The 19,352-nt window shown below is 36.7% G+C and overlaps 1 protein-coding gene across 3 annotated transcripts in view; it reads right to left on the reverse strand.

Annotated features, from left to right (window-relative positions):
- LOC131057445 (UTP--glucose-1-phosphate uridylyltransferase 3, chloroplastic) overlaps nucleotides 1-17,548 on the reverse strand; it is a 158,966-nt gene extending 141,418 nt beyond the window's left edge. For 2 of the 3 annotated variants that reach the window (XM_057991633.2, XM_057991632.2), the window contains exons 1-7: nucleotides 16,454-17,548; nucleotides 8,778-8,958; nucleotides 8,502-8,651; nucleotides 1,670-1,831; nucleotides 1,394-1,566; nucleotides 1,192-1,258; nucleotides 31-197 (exon numbers count right to left, since the gene is read on the reverse strand). In XM_057991633.2, coding sequence (XP_057847616.2) covers nucleotides 31-197; nucleotides 1,192-1,258; nucleotides 1,394-1,566; nucleotides 1,670-1,831; nucleotides 8,502-8,651; nucleotides 8,778-8,958; nucleotides 16,454-17,265 — 1,712 coding nt within the window. In that variant the 5' untranslated portion in view covers nucleotides 17,266-17,548. The remainder of the gene's footprint in view (nucleotides 1-30; nucleotides 198-1,191; nucleotides 1,259-1,393; nucleotides 1,567-1,669; nucleotides 1,832-8,501; nucleotides 8,652-8,777; nucleotides 8,959-16,453) is intronic. The other variant, XM_057991634.2, reaches the window with a different exon arrangement.
- Nucleotides 17,549-19,352: the final 1,804 nt, after the last annotated feature.

The raw sequence follows: 19,352 nt of genomic DNA on the forward strand, positions 1-19,352 counted from the left end.
AAGCATATGAATAAAGGGAAAGAAAATTGCCTTCCAGGTGAAACAGGAGCATCTATAATACCCAACTTATCGAACTCTGTATATTCAATGCAGGTTAAACCATATTCCCAACATCCAGCAATTGTATTACGTTCCAACAAAACATTTACTCCCTCAGTAGCACCAACACGGCGTTGACATGAGGCAAAACCAAGTTTCTGCATAAACAGTAAACAAATATAGAAGAGAAAAATTACTACTGAGAGAAATCACTCGATTGCAAAAATTACCAAATATAAAATTAATCAGATTGAGTTCATTCAGAGATGCATTAGATATTAGAATTTTTTTAACAAGTCTTGGTTACCATTATATGAAAACTTGAACAAAATTAAAGCTACAGTCCACAGAAAAAGATATCATGTAGCTGAAACCAAAATCATTATCTTATGCACTTTACACCTTTTATCATTAAAATATATGACATGCCTAATTCTCAATATAAGCCCTCATACTGTACATCTGAGGTCAAAATGTATGTTGTTGAAGAAAACATTGTAAGTTATTTTACAAAACATCAAATTACAAGAATGCTTCACAGTATTATTATGCAAGAAAAACAAATCATAATGTATAAATTCTGAAACATTCACAAGTGCACTCTAAAAGCCCAGGGACAACCAACATCAGGGTCGAAAGGTAAACAGACTAAAGATAGTAGCGTGATAGAAATTAATATGAAACCTACTTGGCATTAAAATACAATAATAATCTTGGACTTCTGCAAACCAATATGATGAATGACTTCAAAGAAAACTAATAAGGATTGCATAGAGGAATCTAACCATAATGTTAAGAAGAACACCAGAATAGAGACAGAAACCACAGTTTAGGAAAAAGTTACACATAGGAACACAATGAGAGGATAAAGTAACATGCAAAATTTATTGATTCAAGAACTGCTTAACGCCATAAATAGAATGAAATGCAGTCTCAACATAACTATTATTTATTCCACTGACAAATTTGGCTTAATTAATGGCAGGTGACACTGCAGTACCAGATCCAGTGAGCAGGAACTCTATCTATGTTAAGAGTCAAGACATATTATATAAGCCCTAGGATCACGAGTGCACTTTGTCCACATAAAGAAACTATTAACGAAGAAATTATATGCAGTTTCTTAAAATTAGCTAAAGGGTAATGTTCAACCTTTCCGTTGTGAAGACCTATGCCAGCCAAGGCAAGAAGAGTTACATCAGTAGCAGCAACTGGATTACTGTAGAATTAAGGAAAAACATATCATCAATTTAGTCAAATGGCTGAGTATTACATTGGAATCTCTAGGTCATCACAAAACATTCATTAAGAGCTCGAGAAAAACAAAGCAATCTTACTGACTCTGTTTATATACCTGATCTGCCGAACTGTTGCAGATTTACAACCATGACTGTAAAACCAGTTAAAAATTCCTTTATCACTAGCGAGCTTCCATATGACACCATGGCCTCCTGGCTTAAGTACCAATTTAAAAGGCTCGCTTTTCACCCACTTCCCATCATCTGCATCAACGGTTGGTACCAGTGGCTGCAAGCAACAATAACATTGTGATTAGATAAAACAAGAGTCTAATGTACTTGCCTTTATTTGTGATAATGAAAATGAATGTCTACATAAAATTGAGAGAAACCTGTTCAAACAATTGAAAGCTCCTTCTTCCTCGACCAAACCACTCATGCTTTTCACAAAGTGCCATGATGTGTTTGTGGTTGTCTTTCGCTGCACTCGTCATAATTGCCACAGGAGTGATATGTTGTTTTTCATATATTTTGTAGTAAAGAAACTCCCTTGCCTGCAAAATCATTTAATTCCATCGTTGAAGAAACTTTGCTTCCTTTTCCCTCTCCCTCTCATCCTCCATTAAACAAACTGGCAAAGAAAAGAAATAATCGCTTTTGCAAATGTACACATGCGAGATGTCTGAAGTTCATCTTGAAACCTCAACTTGCAGTCTAAATTTTCCAAAATATTAGTCAGACAAATGCTTAATATGGTGCACAAGGAACCAAAAATAAGGTGCTTGTCACTAAATCATGCACATTCTAGCTTCAGATGATGGTAACGTATGTTAGTCACCATGTTGTAATGATGACCTCTAATTTGCACATCAATTACAAATAAGGTGAAGTCCAGCTTTACATACATTATGTCAGTAAAAAGTAGAAATCATTGATGTGATAAGAAATGTAACAAACTAAGCACATGGAATATCATTGGTCAAGCTGTTGTTGAGCAGTTGTTAACAATGTTTTCCAATTGTATAGGACATCCAAGTCTATAAGGGGTAATGAAATAGAATGGAACAATCGAGAATATACAATATAATAATACATAAATTTATATAAATATTAAATATGAGAGGATATTAAGGATAAAAAGAGTGAGTTTGTGTGTGTGTATAAGAGAGGGAATGAAATTGTAGGGATGCATCCCCTTAAAGATAGTCCATAATAACTAATTAGGATGATGAAAAGTCCTCCATTCCAAAATGTGCCATGCTCAAAGCATAGGAAGCAAAGTATGAGAAAATCCACAAAGAATTGGCTTTCCCAAAAAAATTCTTCCTTGGTCATTTTTTTCATTTTATTAGGTATTCCTTTAATGTATTAAACATTCCTTTAATGTATTAAACATAAGGTCCTGGTTCATGTTTCTAAAATTATATGGTTCTAGAATAAGTCTTCTTCTTCCATCCAAAACTGGAAGCTCGAATTGAATCAGAGGGTGTGCCCCTAACTTTTTCTTGACTTGAGACGTGAAAAAGCATCACGTATACATCCCTTGTTTATGCTATCTTACATACCTCTAATTTGAAAAGACTGGAGTAGATTAGAGTAATTTAAACTTTTGTTAGCATTTTAATTTGACTGTTTTGAGACAACTCAAACCAACCGTTCAGGGCATAAAACATTTGAAAATGAATAAATTTTGGACAAATAACAACATACAATTTCACGAATTGAAAGGTTGCATTGCATGCAAAGCTACAACATTGATAGACAGTAATCAATACAAATCTTGACACTATAATCTACTTTTGATTCAATTGATGAAATTACAAACATGGTAATGCAAACACCAAGATAACAAATTGAACAATATTTTAGCAAGAAAAGTGTAGCATTAACTGCCATTAATAATTATTTTGCTCCAAGCGCTTATTTGTAGGTTACAAAATACACAGTTTTTAAAATTTATGATAATAATTAATAGTCAGAAAACATTGTTTTGAGGCAGAAACTCTTAAAAGCGTCTAAAAAGTAGTAACAAAAGAATTTAAAACAAACAATGAACCCAAAGAAAGAATAAATAAACACTAGATAAAGCAACCTAAAACAGGCCTTTAACACCCTACTCATAAACAAGACCTCCAAAAAAGCAACTGTCAAAAATAGCAGTTTTGAATCTTGATGCAAGAATCTTCTGGGTATTGCCTAACTCTACCAATTACAAAAGTAAACAGAATTACAAGTACTAGCAATTAGCATTTACAACAGTATACGAAAGATATGTCATTCTCTTTTTTACTATTCAATGATAAGCAATTGTTACAATATTCATATATCAGCCTACTAGTCAGTTGTGAGTTTCCGACTATGAACCAAAATACAATATATAGTAGACGATGTTGGTTAAGATTACCAACTGTTGATAACTAACTGACAACCAATTGGGAACTACCAATTACAATGCATAACAAATGACTAACAAAAACATAAAGAAATAAACTCTCAGCCGACACAATTATATTTACATTTATTACTTGGCCGACTGCATCAATTAATGCCTCTAACAAAGTAAAAATGCAAAAAATTTGAGTCTGATGTTGGAGGAAGTTGTCTTAGAGGTGGGCATAGAGAATGTAGTGTGAATTTTAACTAACAATGCAACAACGAATGTGGTGGCTGAGAGATTGCTTCAAGAGAGGCCTTCATCACTCTTTTGAACCCCTTGCTCAACACATTGCCTTGACCTTCTTTTGGAGGACATAGGCAAATAGAAGATGCAAGAAACATAACAAAATTTATTTATAATCACCCTTGGGTTCCTAGTTCGATGAGAGATCATACCAAACGGAAAGAGCTAGTGCAATTGAGTGTCACAAGGTTTGCACCGATCTTTTTAACATTGCAAAGCATTATTGATTTGTTGACTTCTTTGAAACAAACGTTTGTGATTCAAGAATGGCTAGACTCATAATATTCAAAGATGCCTAAATGAAAGAGGATTGCAAGGATAGTCTTTATAATCTATTTGTATAGAGAGATACAAAGATCATCAAGGTAACCTAAAAACTTCAATTTAAAATTCAAATTGAATCTTTTATTTTTTAACTTTAAAAGTATTTTCTTTCATTATAAACTTTTAACTTTAATTTGTTTGTTTGTCAATGTCGAAGCCCTTGTTAGAGTTATGCACTTGGTAGATGGGGACCAAAACCCAATTGGGGTACATTTCTAAGGTCATGGATAGGGCCAAAGCTTCCAACTAAAACTATTACTAGGGGGGACGACTTAAATTTGATCCCATGTCATGCTGTAATGTCCCCTATTAGAACGCTACATGTTTCCCAATAGTTACATACATCATTTAACATCATTATGTCTTAAATTAGGTTATTGAGATTAGAAGTATATATAATGCAATAAATAACATTAAATTTAGAGTTCGCCCTCACTTCTTCCCTAACCCTACGGAAGATGGTGGAATTACTGTGCTAAGGTGCTTGGAAACAGTCTACGAGCGGGCTCCCTCAAGGTTTCTTAGGAACATATGTTTATGCTCATCTCGGGACTCTCCCTGAAGGCTTCAGAAATATGTCCTTACCCATCTTGGGATTTACCCATCTAGTGACCGAATTACTCTGCCTTTCCCTACACAAACCAACCTGTCCTCTCATAGGCATACCAATCTGCTGTCACCACCATAACTGCCAGTAATATAATAATGATCTACCAGTATATTAATATAATCAGTTCCTTCGATGCTGATTAAACACTTATTTCTGCCTTAACTTGCTTACATCAGATCAAATACTTATTCATATTCCCCCCTGGATGCAATATGTGGTCTGCCAAGAAGGGACGGATAGTCATGACCTTTGCTAAGGATACCCCTTCCCAAAAGAGGCATCTCTTGTAAACCATCAACTGCCTTTCCATTAACAAATCGCTATTGTCTATGATTTATTGATTTGTGTTTAAGGCACCTTTTGACTTTCTATCACTACCATTCACTTGATTCCTTTGCAATAATCGATGATACTCTTGCTGTGTGAATCATGAGGGATTAGTGCCTATTCATCGTGGCTTTAGAAATAGTTTTGTTTACTGATTTTATTAAGACTTATAGTTTGCTGACCAAGGGAACGAGTTATTAGTCCTTTTGAATGGTTGGTAGAGTTAGATAAAATGAAAACATATTTAAAAACCAACCTGGTTAAAGGCAACAAAAAAATAAATATAAAAAATAAAATAAAAATCAAATATTGGATGCCCCATCAAGAGCCAACCTTGTAAAAAGAAATCAAAATAATTTTCAATTTATTTTTACCCTCAACAAGAGGTCCGACCCCATAGAAAGGTGCGCTTACCCTAGGGCAAGGGTCTTTAATTAATCAAAAATATATATAATAATAAATAAATAATAATTTTTCAAGCTGGCCAACCTGTTTCAAAAGGTCGCAACTTTTGGCATGTGTGGGGTATAAAAGGAAGGTCTTTGGAGATCATTTATCATGGGTTTCAGTTGCACATCTCTTCCATTTAGAGCAGTCTAAAAGCAGAAAGAGGAGCAGAGATAGAACAGAATAAAGAGTCAGTTCAGAAATTTGAATACTGCAAATCAGTCATAAACATCAGCCATCAGGGCAGAGCATCGAACATCTGCAAAGATATTTCATTTGCAGTAGATCTGATTAAATAGTAACATATCAAATTCTTCTGGGTAGGAAAGGAAATGCAAGGAGGAGGACACAATCGATCATCCAGTAGAAGCACTCATATAGCAGAGACAATCAAACAAACAGCAGAAGGAATTGGGGGTTATCCAATCATACATGAGCAGATCTTAAGCAATGAAGAATCAGGCTCTAATAGTCGACCTGGGTGTAGATTTTTAGACAGGATCTGAGTGTAAATTATAGCATATTCCTGAAGGAGATTTATGTGCAGAATTGAAGATCATTATAGCAGACTTATGAGCAGATAGATAGCAGATTTGTGGGCAGAATTTAAGGAATATGGCAGTAATCAAACCAAAATTACATCTGCATCAGCAATTGCAATCATATCTACAGCAAGGCAATCTCAGAAATATGCTTGAATCTAAATATCCATACACTTCTCGATCATGTGGAAGGAAGGAAGGGAAGGAGGGGGAACGGTGAAAGATTCCTCACTAGATATGGCACCTCGTAAAGATGGTTAAGGACCACAAGGCCACCTCACGATGATGGTTTAGGACCATCGGTTAAGGTCCAAGGACCACACGAGGCAAAGGAGTATAAGGTCCTGACCTTGGACCTAGGGCACCCTATTGCAGCTCCCCTACTATCTCCACATTGATCAATTGTTCAAGTGAATCAATCATAAGGGGTAAGAGGTTGACATGATGGAGGGGAACAGCGTAAAGCACTGACTAGGTACACCTCATGATGATGGTTTAGGACATCGGTTAAGGACCACATGAGGCCACAGAGGATAAGGTCTTGTTGTTGGGCCTAGGGTAGACGATCCTTGGGACACCTCATCATGTCTCCCAAAACAACCCTCGCTATGGTTGAGCTTCCATGTAATCATCGAATTTTGTTGTGTAAATCGATATATATATATATATATATATATATATATATATATATATATATATATATATATATATATATATATATATATATATATATATACATTTCCTAACCCTAGAATTGGATGTATTTCATGAGTTATATCTACATTGTTGTCTAATCTGGTTGCAGGTTTCGAAAACAAGCTTATCTTATTCTTAACTGAAGATTATATCTCTCTCTATGTTTTGCCCTTGTTTCATTTTGGAATTGTCAATTTAGGGTGAAGGATAAGGTGATCCCAAAAGGGGACATTACATCCCATTTGGGAGATCATTGATCAAAGATGGAACAATCAACCCTACTAACCTGTTCGTGTAGCAAGGTACTTCCTCAACCCCAATTGTTTCTATTTTGATAGCTTTGCAAATCCAAATTAATTTTTTATGGAGGGCCTCACGACATGCATTGAGAGAACACCCACGGTTGAGGACAAAGAACTCATTGGGCAAGAATTGCAAAATTACAAGATTGGCAGGGGGAAGCTCTTTTCTTTGGCACTAGCTATCCAAGCAAGACCCACTCAATCACCATGTAAGAAAAATTGGAGCCTTTACATGCATCTTACAAGTTACCAATTTCAAATTTACAACTATTAAAAAAAAATGGTTTGCTTACTAACTTTTGAATATCTTATTTTGTAGGTTCTTAATGGAGAGATTAGGGTGTAAATACCCCAAATCTTGATTAGCCCTCTGTATTTTGTGTCAACCTTCTAGTGCTTGTTGTTGTGAGCGCAATTGGAGTTTATTTGAGGCCATTCACACGAAGAAGCAAAATAAATCAACTCCCTTTAATGACCTTGTCTTTGAACAATACAACCTTTGACTTCACACAAGAAAGGTAGAAGAAAAATTAGAGGTCATTGTTTTGAATGACATTGATCCTTATAGAAATTGAAAAGGATAGGATGAGAAGACCCCATTGTTTATTGTAGACGAAATTCTTGATTTTAAGAGGCAGGCAATGGAGGATGTGGCTGCAACAAAAGGAACTATTGAACTGTCACAAAATAACATTGATGAGGTAAAGAAGAAGTCATTGTCATCCAACAGAAGGATGGAGATTGAGCCAAAGCCACAAACACAACCTCTATTCTGAAGAAAGGAGCTATAGTGGAGTGCAAGGATTAGAACATCTCCCCAAGTTTTCACAAGATTAAGGAAGAGGGAGATGTAAAATGTTGTAATATGTATTTATGAATTATAATGATGATTTTCAAAGAGAATCATCATAATTCATAATAGTTGTCAGCTAACTATTGTATCAAGATTTTGCGTGATGATGTAATTTTGTACTCAATTAATGAAATTTTAAGCAATCTTTTAAGTTATTGAGCTTTTGTTGAGTCCAATCTGCATTGTTCAATCTAAGATGAAACAATAGAAGTGTCATGCCTGAACCAATTTCAAATTGATAGTGTGTAATCTGAAACGTTGGCTACAAAAACAAATCTGCATGGTCTAATCCAAAAGTAAATATATTGATCAATTACAAATTGTCAAGCCATGTTATTTCAGTTATTCTTTACCAGAATAACCAATTTAAGAGTTTAAATAGTCCAAAGTTTGAAAAGATTCAGCATTAAGAAAAAAGATGCAATGGAAATAATCTGCAGTACCTGCAAATCTCTAATAAGTCCCTCCAACAAAGTCCGACCACAATACGGAAGCATTGCTACGGGAAGAGAATGGCCTGTCTCTTTGTCAATCAATCCAAGCCTATCTCCAGAACCTCCAAGAGGATAAACTTCTCCCAACTCTGGTAACCCCTACAAAGCATACATATTGAAAATTTTGTGAGGGAGGGAGCAATAAACTTTTATATTAAATGTCTTTAAATGAAGATGATTTCCAAGAATATGAATGCCTAGTTATCACTAGTAGATTAAGCTTACCTCAATACCCCAAACAGCAGCTTGAGCTGCATACTCTATGTTCTTTGAAAGATCTGGTCCAAGAGGAACATAGCACTCATTCAATGAGCTTGAAACAGAAAACTCTTGATGGAATTGACTGCTTAAAGAATGCCATTCTTTTTTTGAGGCCAAGATAAGTTCCAAAACTGCAGCTTGGTACCTACAAATTGTAAATGTTAAAGATAGAAGTTAAACCTCAAAACATTCTACAGACAAGCATAAGCAACATCATATCATTTATAAGTATGAGCTGAACGAATATATATTATAATATGAAAATTAAAACCCTAATGACTACAAAAGAAAAAAGAAAACAGAAAACTTAAAAACCTTATTGACTACAGAAGAAAAAAGAAAAAGGAGAACAACAAGCATTTGTTCGTAGGTTCAAATCTATCCTTCAAAACATAATTGGGTTGAAGATAGTGATTTCACAACTGCAAACATTTTCCTAAGAGAGTAGTTATTATGTTGCAAAACTCTATCATGGAGGAAAAACCTCAAACAAACTGTTTTTCAAACTACTGTGGATCTGCATATCCTAGAAGGTGAAATTCAATCATTTAACAAAGACCAAGTTAAAGTTTGTGGTGATTCTTGATACATCCCATACAAAACCTTTCCATCTACACTATATGCCATAGCAAGAGATCTCATTAGTAATAAAACATGTATCATTCGAGAAAGATATTGACTTTTCCTAGCTGACTCTCATTTGTTTTCTGAAAAGGAATTTGATCTCCCTTTTGCCTCCAATTGGAGGTACCTCAAGTCTGGTTTGGTTCTTGCAAGGTTTTACAATCATTTCCGATTTCTTTAGTCATTAAAGGACAATACTATTGCCAAAAGGTGGACTCGGATGGCCTAGTCGATAGCATCCCTTATTTCTCAAATTGTTGGGGCTGTTTGGGGATTTTGATCCTTCAACAAGGCTTCACGCAAGCTCAATCTTAATTCTACTTCTTGACAGTCTGGTCAGCTGAACCAATTTTTCCCTACAATTTTGCTCATGAGGTCTAGGAAGTTTCCTTGATTTAAGTTGGATTTGGAAGGTATGAGATTTCCTTGCCCCTCCATAGTTCTACTGGGTTCCTTTTGAACAATAAAATTGTAAATAGATATTTTCCTCTTTTTTTCTAGATTTATAGAATATTTCATTTTGAATGAAAATCTCCCTTGCAATTATCTCATCTCTTGTAATTAACCATATCGGTGTACATACCCTACATGTAGTCTTGGCCAAGTTTGCTGGATCCTCACTGATTGCCTGTAGGTTAAACTAACTGAGGAGAATTAAAGTTCATTGAAGCCTCACTGACTGAAAGTAGTTTAGGGTATGAGGAGGACTACAGTTCAATGGAACGTCACTGACAGCAAGTTAGACTAACTGAGTTGATTTTGCATGCGCAGTTCTGGGACACTTTGCTTATGGTTGGCCTTATCTAGCCAATACACACCCTCGGTCCTGTAAATCTATTCAACCATGCTAATGAAGAGTTTATAGAATCAACTTTTGGCTAATTCCGTATACGCTCTTGTCATTCTGTACTCTCGTGAAATTTTGACATATGAAGCTCCTGCTTTTAACACTCAGTTATCCCTACTAACATTTTCGGGCCAACCATCCTCGATCGGCACTGAATTTCTTTTTTGGGATTGAGGATCTACATCTTTCTCACAGTTTGTCTTGTGTTTTACCCATTTGACAAGGCTTGCCTGTCTGCTACCATAGCTGCCTTTAATCATAGTTCTTCTGTAGATGCATTTCCAGTTGATGCTGTTTCAGATACATCTGCTGCTGTTTCAGGTTCATTTGCATCTGTTTCAGAATGATTCACTGATGCTTCAAATCCATTTGTTGTTATTTCAGATCCATTCCCTGCTGTTTCAGATTCACCTGGAGTGAAGTATCTTCTGGTTTGAGAGGTCATGACCATCTTCCATCTCTGTACAGACTGCATTTTTGTCTGCTATCACTCACAACCATTCCAATGTGCCCTATGCTTTGCCAGCAGAGTCAAAGAAAAGGGGTTAATCCGTTGTGCCCTCCAATACATTGTTCCATCAATTCCATTATAATTATCCTTTTATCTGTGTTGTACAGGACTGACTTCCCCTTGTGACTTTCATTCGTATAAAAGAACAATAAAAATGTATTTTCTTGTTAATTGTGTCGTTGATGGCCGGCCTACTGTCAAACTTTATTTTTTGCACCATCTCTTCATCAAAATATATATATATATGTGTGTGATGGATGTTTTTAGCAGTCCCAAATGCCCATCAGGTGTGAACTTGACCCAGACCCCCAAGGTGGTGCAAATGCTCTAACAAGAGCTACATAATCAACAACAAGAAAAGGAGTTTCAACTCAAACTCATGCGATATATGACCAGCATGTTCCAGCAACTCCTGGGTCAACAATCAACCTCCAATTTATTCCTAGTGCCATCAAAATTGACAAGTTGGACCCCAAGATATCTATTGCTCAATTTGAAAGCACAATTGACAAGGATATGCTGGATTCTTAAATTTGTAGTCTAGAGGCATACTTCAAACAGCATAAAACCATCATAGAGCCACGGCAGATTTCATTATTGAAATTCGTATAAAAGAGCAAGCACTCGCATGGCAGTATTATTGTGTCCAACTCCTGGTCACAACAAAGAGTCAACCATTGCCACTTGAATGGTCTCCAACGAAGTGATTTGGAAACACTTTTAGCCTCTCAAGTACAAAAAGCTATCAACATGTTTGCTCCAACTCTACCAACCATATAGACACTCAGTTCAACAGTATACAGATCGATTCAATCCCTTCCACATCTTGCTGGAGATACAAGATGTTAATTAGGCCCTTTGTATCAAGTTTTTCTTGGGCTTGTTCCTTTTGGATGGTGTTAGTGATCACTATGGTAGCAGTAGCAGCAGCTTCTTAGTTTATATTGTCTAGCCTTGTGTTGTGTTTGTTTCTATTGTCAGTCATGATTTTTGCATATACCTGTGTATGAACCTATATAATGTTCTTTTCCTATCCTAATGAAGATTGGCAGACCTGTCAGTCTCAATGAACTTAGCACAAAAGCTTTTATAAATGTGCATACTTACATAGTTCATGCTGGCAGTCTGTCAAAATGCAAGAAATAATGAAATTCGGTAACTTAATGATCACATCTCTAAGAAGTTATCACTCTACAGTGTATGATCAAAAGCAACACATGGAGACTACTCAAAGGGTGCATGTATCTATGAGAAGCAAGATCACAAGCAGTAATTGGTTCAGTGACAAGATTCTGCCTTTCTATGCAAGGCAGAGTTAAATACAGCCTCCAGAATATTACCATCCAGAAATAACATGTATGCAAATGGAAATTAAAATCACTGGCTTTGTTATTATCATTAGCATGACATTATTAGATAAATGGATCGAGTTGTGCAAAGATGTACTACAGAACATTACTAAAAGCAGGGACCTTAGGACAAAACCATAAACTCTTTTGCTTACATTATAAATTTTATCTTCTATTCGTAGAAAAGATATGATAAGTATTTAATACCCAGACTTGCGTAAAGAAAAATAAAGATCTTTTTAAGGTCCAATTAATCTAGCTTAGACAACAGGCCTAGAGTAGCAAATTGCAATCCACTTTTCTGACAATCCTGTGACACCAAGGTCTAGCATAAGTGACTGTTCAAGTGGGGCTGTTCATTGGCTTTATGAGGAAGTTCAAGTAATAATTAGAACTCAAACAGAACTTTCAAAACGTTTTAGAAGTGCCATAGGTGTCAAACAAGTGTGTGCTAGGAAAATGGTGCCCCAACCTTGCATTTACATAAGGTAACTGTTATCACAAAAGTTTGCACCCTTGCTGAGCTATCAACTCAGCAACCTTGTGAGACATGGAAACAACCCCGAAGTGTGGGACCTTGCGCAAGGGGGTTGAATCTCTGGAGAAGGCCGGCTTCCTTCTCTATCTAGGTGCAGGTGTTGAACCAACTCAACACTTCAAAGCTAATTCCTAAGCCTACCCTAACAACTTGCAGAGGAAAAGAGAAGAGAGAAATTGCTTGAAACAAAGGGAGGTGATGCACCAAGAAGAGATTGTTCCTCTGCCCACCCGAAATGGCACAAGGAATCAACCGAAATACCCAAGAGATGCACAAACTTCAGTTGCATAAGTGACTCAGACGCATGTATGGAGGTTGGAATTTTGCTAAGTGTCAAGAGGGGAGAAGGATTCCCACAAGTCACACTCAAAAAACAAGCTAACACAACATACATGTGAAAGAAAAACCACGAACATACACTTATAATGAAGGTAAGAACACATACACATCATACATAAGTTGAAGGAAGGCAAGAATAGAGATTTTCAATTAATCACAAGGCCAAAGGCCAATCTTACAGTTGCAGAAATGCAAAAGATTACAAGTCTTCAAGAGAAGAGAAGAGCATAAGAAAGCTCAAGGCAGCAAGGAGAGAACCCTTTACAATGAGGCCTAACAGCCTTATATAGAAAAATGGGTTACAATGGTGACCATGACCCCTGCATGTCAGTCTGGAAGTGCAGGGAAGTGCATGCACTTGACTTGTACATGCAAGCAGCCTAGCCATACCTCCAAAAGCAATTCTCAGGAGGATAGATTGACTGACCTTCCAAAGTCAAGCATGACATAAGTCACCAAGCATGGCCCTGTACCTCCCTTGATGGAAATCCTGCCAAAAACATTAAATGCACCCCTGTGGCTCCACAAAAAAAGTGCATAAGTTACCAAAGTTGTCGGAGCATTTAAAGCTTTGAGTGTCGATCACGCCATCCGGAAGTGTTGCAAGTCGGAAGTAGTTGGAAAACCTCGGAGACCGGGGTCACCGTAGTTGGGGAACTTCGGAGACCGGGGTTTCCGTAGTTGGACAAGGAACTTCGGAACCTAGGGATTCTGGAGTTCCAGGGTTGAAGACTAAGGAACTTCGGAACTTGGGGGTTCCGGAGTTCCGAGGTAGAAGACTAAGGAACTTCGGAACCTGAAGACTAAGGAACTTTGGAACCTGGGGGTTCCGGAGTTTCGGGGTAGAAGACTTAGGAACTTGGAGAACTTCAAAGACCGGGGTCTCTGTAGTTGGGGAACTTCGAGGACCGAGGTCTCTGTAGTTGGACAAGGAACTTCGAAACCTGGGGGTTCCGGAGTTCCGGGGTTGAAGACTAAGGAACTTCGGAACCTGCGGGTTCCGGAGTTCCAGGGTAGAAGACTTGAGAGAAAAGCTAAGGGAAGGAAGGGAACTTCGGAAACTTGGAGTTCTGGAGTTCCGGAGCAGGAAAGAAAGAAGATAAGGCAAAGAAACTCGGAACCTCGGGGTTCCGAAGTTCCAGGCTAGAGAAAGAGAGGGCCAAGGAACTTCCGACAAGACAACACTTCAAACCATGATTTCACTGCTTTTCTCCTTGATCAACTAGGCAGCGCTGGTCCATGGAACATATCTCTGATCGGTTCTCACTGATGGACCGAGGGTGTCATAAAATGACAACAATAACTATTTATAGTAAGTTGACATTTGAGCATGGATTGGTCCAAAATTTTCCCCAAAGTTACAGATTGGCTAAATAAGTATGCCAGTAAATTTTCGTTGCAAGACCATGTCTAGATTTGAACATATTATTTTTTTTGTTTTTGAAAGTTTCAAAGTCAATTTTGAAAGCCTTAGAGGCATTTTTTGGGCCCGAAAGTGGTCACAACTGAACTAGTGGGTTGTAGCTTGATAGAGCACTTCGCAAGTTTTATGGTACTTCAAACAAGTCGTCAATCAAACTTCCAGATCAAATTATGGCCTCCAGAAGTTAGGTCTCCTGAAATGGGAAATATAAAAACGGGTTGGACACATAAAGGGAGTTACACATGTTGAGGTGTGTTTTAACACATTATAGGATATCTTCAATTGGAGATAAGTTGAGCGCCACTTTTTTGGATGGTTTTAACTCATGGTTTTGTAATATCGTTTGGCGGTTTCATATATTGTATCTCCTATATAATAGGTGCATAAGATGGAGGTTGTGTGTAAGAGTCTTATAGCTATTGCATTACCTCCAGATCTCTAGTTGGTGATACTCCTATGAGAAACTTGCTCTGCAAGTATATTGCATTCTATTGTTGATTTATATTGGGTGGCTTTTGAAGTGTGGGATTTTTCTCCCAAAAGGGTTTTCCCCACGTAAATCACCATGTTATGATATGCATGATATTTATGTTTATTTTATTAAGTTTTTATAACTGTTGTAAAGATCTAAAAAGTTTTGCACAACCCTCCTCTCAAGGTTAGTGTAGGAAGTTGTTCCACTATCTTAACTTCCTTACAAAGTGTCCTATTTCCCCTACCTTTTTAGCCCATATATTAGTACACTCTATTTCCCTACCTTTTTAGCCCATATATTAGTACACTCTATTTCCCCTACCTTTTTAGCCCATATATTAGCAAACTAGAAGAATGGATAAATAAGCAAGGGATGGCATCCTTTTGGAAGAATATGTTGAGAGGCTTCTCTTGTATGTCGATGATCTCTTTGTGCTTCATAGATCCGTTCAAGGGCTATAACAGCACTCATATGCCTCACAGCAATTTTACAAGGAAATAGGTATGCAAGTCAACACCAGCAAGACTTATATCATGATCTTCTCCAATAAAAAGAAGGAAAAACAGCTCAACTTTTATTTTGAAAGGAATATTCTAGTGGAAGTAACAAGTTCTTGTAATTGACTTTAGCAAGTAGGAAGGGATTTTTGAGAGCGTAGAGAGCACTTTATGCATTGCAAGATAGAAGTAGGGAGGTGGACGTACACGTCTGAAAAACTATGCAGATTCTATTAAGGGTTTTAGTTATTACAGTAATGTTTTACAGATGTGAATTATGGGTTAAAAATACTTCTGAGGTAAAATGGAAGTCAATAGAGAGGGTTCAAAACACATGATTATGTGTAAATTCAAACTCAAAGCTTCAGCCCCATATGAGATTCTTCTAGCTGAAACAGGTACCTTCCCTATTGAGGCCATTGCTATGGTGCATCCTTTAAGTTATCTTAAAAAATTGAGGAGATGGAAGCACATGAGTGGCCTAAGGCTGTCATTAAAGAAGTTTTGAATGAGAGAAAGAAGTTTTGAATGGGAGAAAGAAATCCTGAATGAAACAAACTTCAAAGGGCATCCACCTAAATACATGCCCAACTAAGAACAAGGAAATAAAAACTTTTGAGGAAATATTACCTTAATGGATATACAAAAGACATACATAGAAGCAAACGTACATTGGGGATGAAGATACTTAATAATATAGTTGTGAACTAGCTTACATCATCTTTGATGTGAAATAAGAGGCCTAAAGAAGAATGGAATGAAAAAGTTTTACCTTTAGTACAGTCAGGACGGTTAATTAGAAAAACACTTTATTCTAGAGTGTGAAGCTTAAAGCAACATTCCAGCCAACTCCATGGACTCTTTAGCAGCTGCTTCATTACAGAATTTGTTTAAAGAGGAGGAGGTTGGAAAAACAAGCAATAAATTAACAAATCAAGATACTAAAATAACAAGATCCGATGTCCCACAGATTTGACCTCATGAACAGTAAAATTCTTCTATTCGAATGACTCGAAGCTAAAATTACAAACTCTTACCCGACAATTCCTCCAATGCAATCATAAAATGTCTCCACATCCTCAAGAGTAGTAAGAAGCCCGTCCAGCGCATGGGATATCTCCTCCTTCCAAGTCTTATTTTTTGCATGAACTGTTTTGACGCTATTTTCACCTGTCTTTAAATTCAAAAACATGTGGTTTTTAGCGTAATTCCCCGTCTTCTCCCAGTTGTCAATCATACTTAGCAAAACATATAAGGCATTCTTAAGCGGGCTAGAGCTGCGGACCTGCCCTCCATTTTCTGGCCCCTGTTTCAGGTCCAACCAAGACTGTTCTATAAACAAAACGTGTTCTTGCCCTATGGCCACAAGACATTTCAGCAGATAAAATTGACGTTCTCCCAACTTTTCAAAATCGAAAAGGTCTTTCAGTTGTTCCTTTCTCTCCAAGAAAGACGTTACTCGTCGTTGCCGGTTTATGATCTCAATTTTGTCACGTTCAGTCTTGGCAGCTCGAAGCTTGGCTTGTACAATCTTTAAATCGCGGAGTTCTTGTTCTAAATTTGACAGCGGGGAAGAGCTCTGAACAGGGGCATCGATGATAGATACTGCTTTGATGGCTATGAGTCGCCTCGTCACTGGAAACCGGCTTGCAGAGCAACTTTTGGGGGTTTTTCTTTCCACACCCAAGTTGCGAAAGGAATGCCTTGTTAATTTAGTTGAAACTAATCCAATTTGACGCCCAGCGTCATTATTTGCAATTCCCCTGCTTGAAGCGTTACGACAGGAAGCCATGGCTGATAAGCTAGAGCATAGTGCACTAGATATTTGTTCTGTAAATAAATCAAGCATTTGAAGTGATTTTGGGGGCAAAGAATAAGAATCTGTGACGAAAGATGTAGCTCAATAGAATATGCTTTCAGACATTCCGCATCTAATGGACCGAGAAATTGGGAGGTAAGCATGTCGTGATTTATCTTTGCGTATGATCTCGCATGGATCGCGAGTGGTGAGGCCCGGAATGTTATCCGGAGAAATCTAACACTATTATTTTGCTTGGGTAGCCATTTCGCTCATGCCAGATGTATGACTAACAAATCTTTTTCTATGTCATCCAATTTCATCGGAGACTTCAATGAAATAAAGGAAAGAATAGAATATATCGTACACTTCCATTAGTCTTAAATGAAAGGAAATAGAATACTTACATTGAGGAGGTCAGGAGGAGGGGTAAGAGTAAAAAGAAAGAATTGATCTTTTTAGTCTTAAATGAAAGAAAAAAGAATAGAATATTTATATTGAGGATGGTTAAGATATGAAAATCATAAGCTTTGGTAAATCTTAAATGAAAGAAAAGAATAGAAAATTTACAAAAGAGTTAAGATAAGAAAATCATAAGCTTTCATTAATCTTAAATGAAAGAAAAGAATAGAAAATTCGTAAAAGGGTTATAGGAAAAGTTTGTCTCTTCCTAGACATCCAATAAAAAAGATAGGAAAAGTTTAATAAACTACACAAGATTAAGTAATCTAAAGAATTTGAGGATAATAAATTATGTTCTTATGTACAAGTTTCAATAATGAGTTTTTTTAATTTTATATGTAAAGATCATAAAATAAGATTTAAAGTGTGAAGTAATATGTATAAAAGAATATTTTATTTAATTAATTAATTAATTTTCTTAATAATGAGAAGAGGGTGATTAATGGGAAAAATAAAGAATATGTATGGGACATCAACTCAAAATGATCATTTTTTATCCTTGCATGCATAACAAATCCCATAACATTTGTGGTAACTACCCAAAAGCCAAAACAATAGTTATAAGCACTTAAGTGGTATATGAAGACAACCAAAAAAAATTTCCAAATGCACCCACCAGTCAATGTTCCAAATGCAACAAAGTTGGTCATAATTCAGAAAACTGTAGAATGAATGTGAAATGTTATGTTTGTGGAAGATTTGGGCACTTATCTAATCAATGCAGAACACAAACCGGCATAGGATATGGAAAAGCTATTCAGAGGAATAATGTGACTTGTTATGCTTGTAACAAAATTGGACATATTGCAAAATTTTGTAGAAGCAAGACTTCACCGACAAATAATCAAGGACCCAGTCTGAAAGGCAAAGAAAAGGTAGATGAGGTAAAGCAAGAATTTTCAAAACAATGGATTAGGAAGACAGATCAGAATGTTGATGAGACTATTTCTTCACTGGTAGAATAGAGTATTACTCCACCGGCTGGAGATTCTTCATCCAACTGAGAAGTAACCCTTTGGGGGTATTGCAGCAAATTGAATATCATGCAGATTACCCTCAGTCGATGGTGAGAAGATAAATTTCTTCTACTGGCAGATGTGTTAAGTTTTCACTTAACTGGTAAGCATTTAATGCGGTTGTTGAAGGAAAGGTCATTATAAATCATCAGTTTTCCCTCATTTTTCATTCACCGAGCATTCAAATTAGCAGAGAGCGTGAAATCTGAGTGAAGGCATTCAAGGCAAAGGTGTGAAGCAATTTCTTTCAAGCATTCAGACATTATCAGGCAGCTAAACGTATTTTTCAAATGGCTTCTTCTTCAGCTCCCGAATTTATTACAAACCCTACTATTATGGAAAACGTAAAATGCCTTAGGCCCGTATTCAAAATTATTCCCGAAGTAGTTAAGCAAGATGATTCCATAGGCGCATTTTCAAAGATTCCTAAAGGTGTAGCTTATGCTGAAGACCCTAGGATATATATTCACTGCAACATTGAAGAATTAGGTTCTGAGGAATTGTTAAAAATGTTTAGAACTGTAATTTGTGATGAAAATGGCATTGTTAAACCCGAGCACAAGATTGTGGAGACTTTAGGTTTTGTTGAGATACTGAACATCCCTGAATTTCTGGAAGAAGTAGTGAGAATTGTCCTAAGTAGGGCACACATGGAGAATT

The sequence above is a fragment of the Cryptomeria japonica genome, chromosome 7 (assembly GCF_030272615.1).
Source record: "Cryptomeria japonica chromosome 7, Sugi_1.0, whole genome shotgun sequence".
Classification (NCBI taxonomy): domain Eukaryota; kingdom Viridiplantae; phylum Streptophyta; class Pinopsida; order Cupressales; family Cupressaceae; genus Cryptomeria; species Cryptomeria japonica.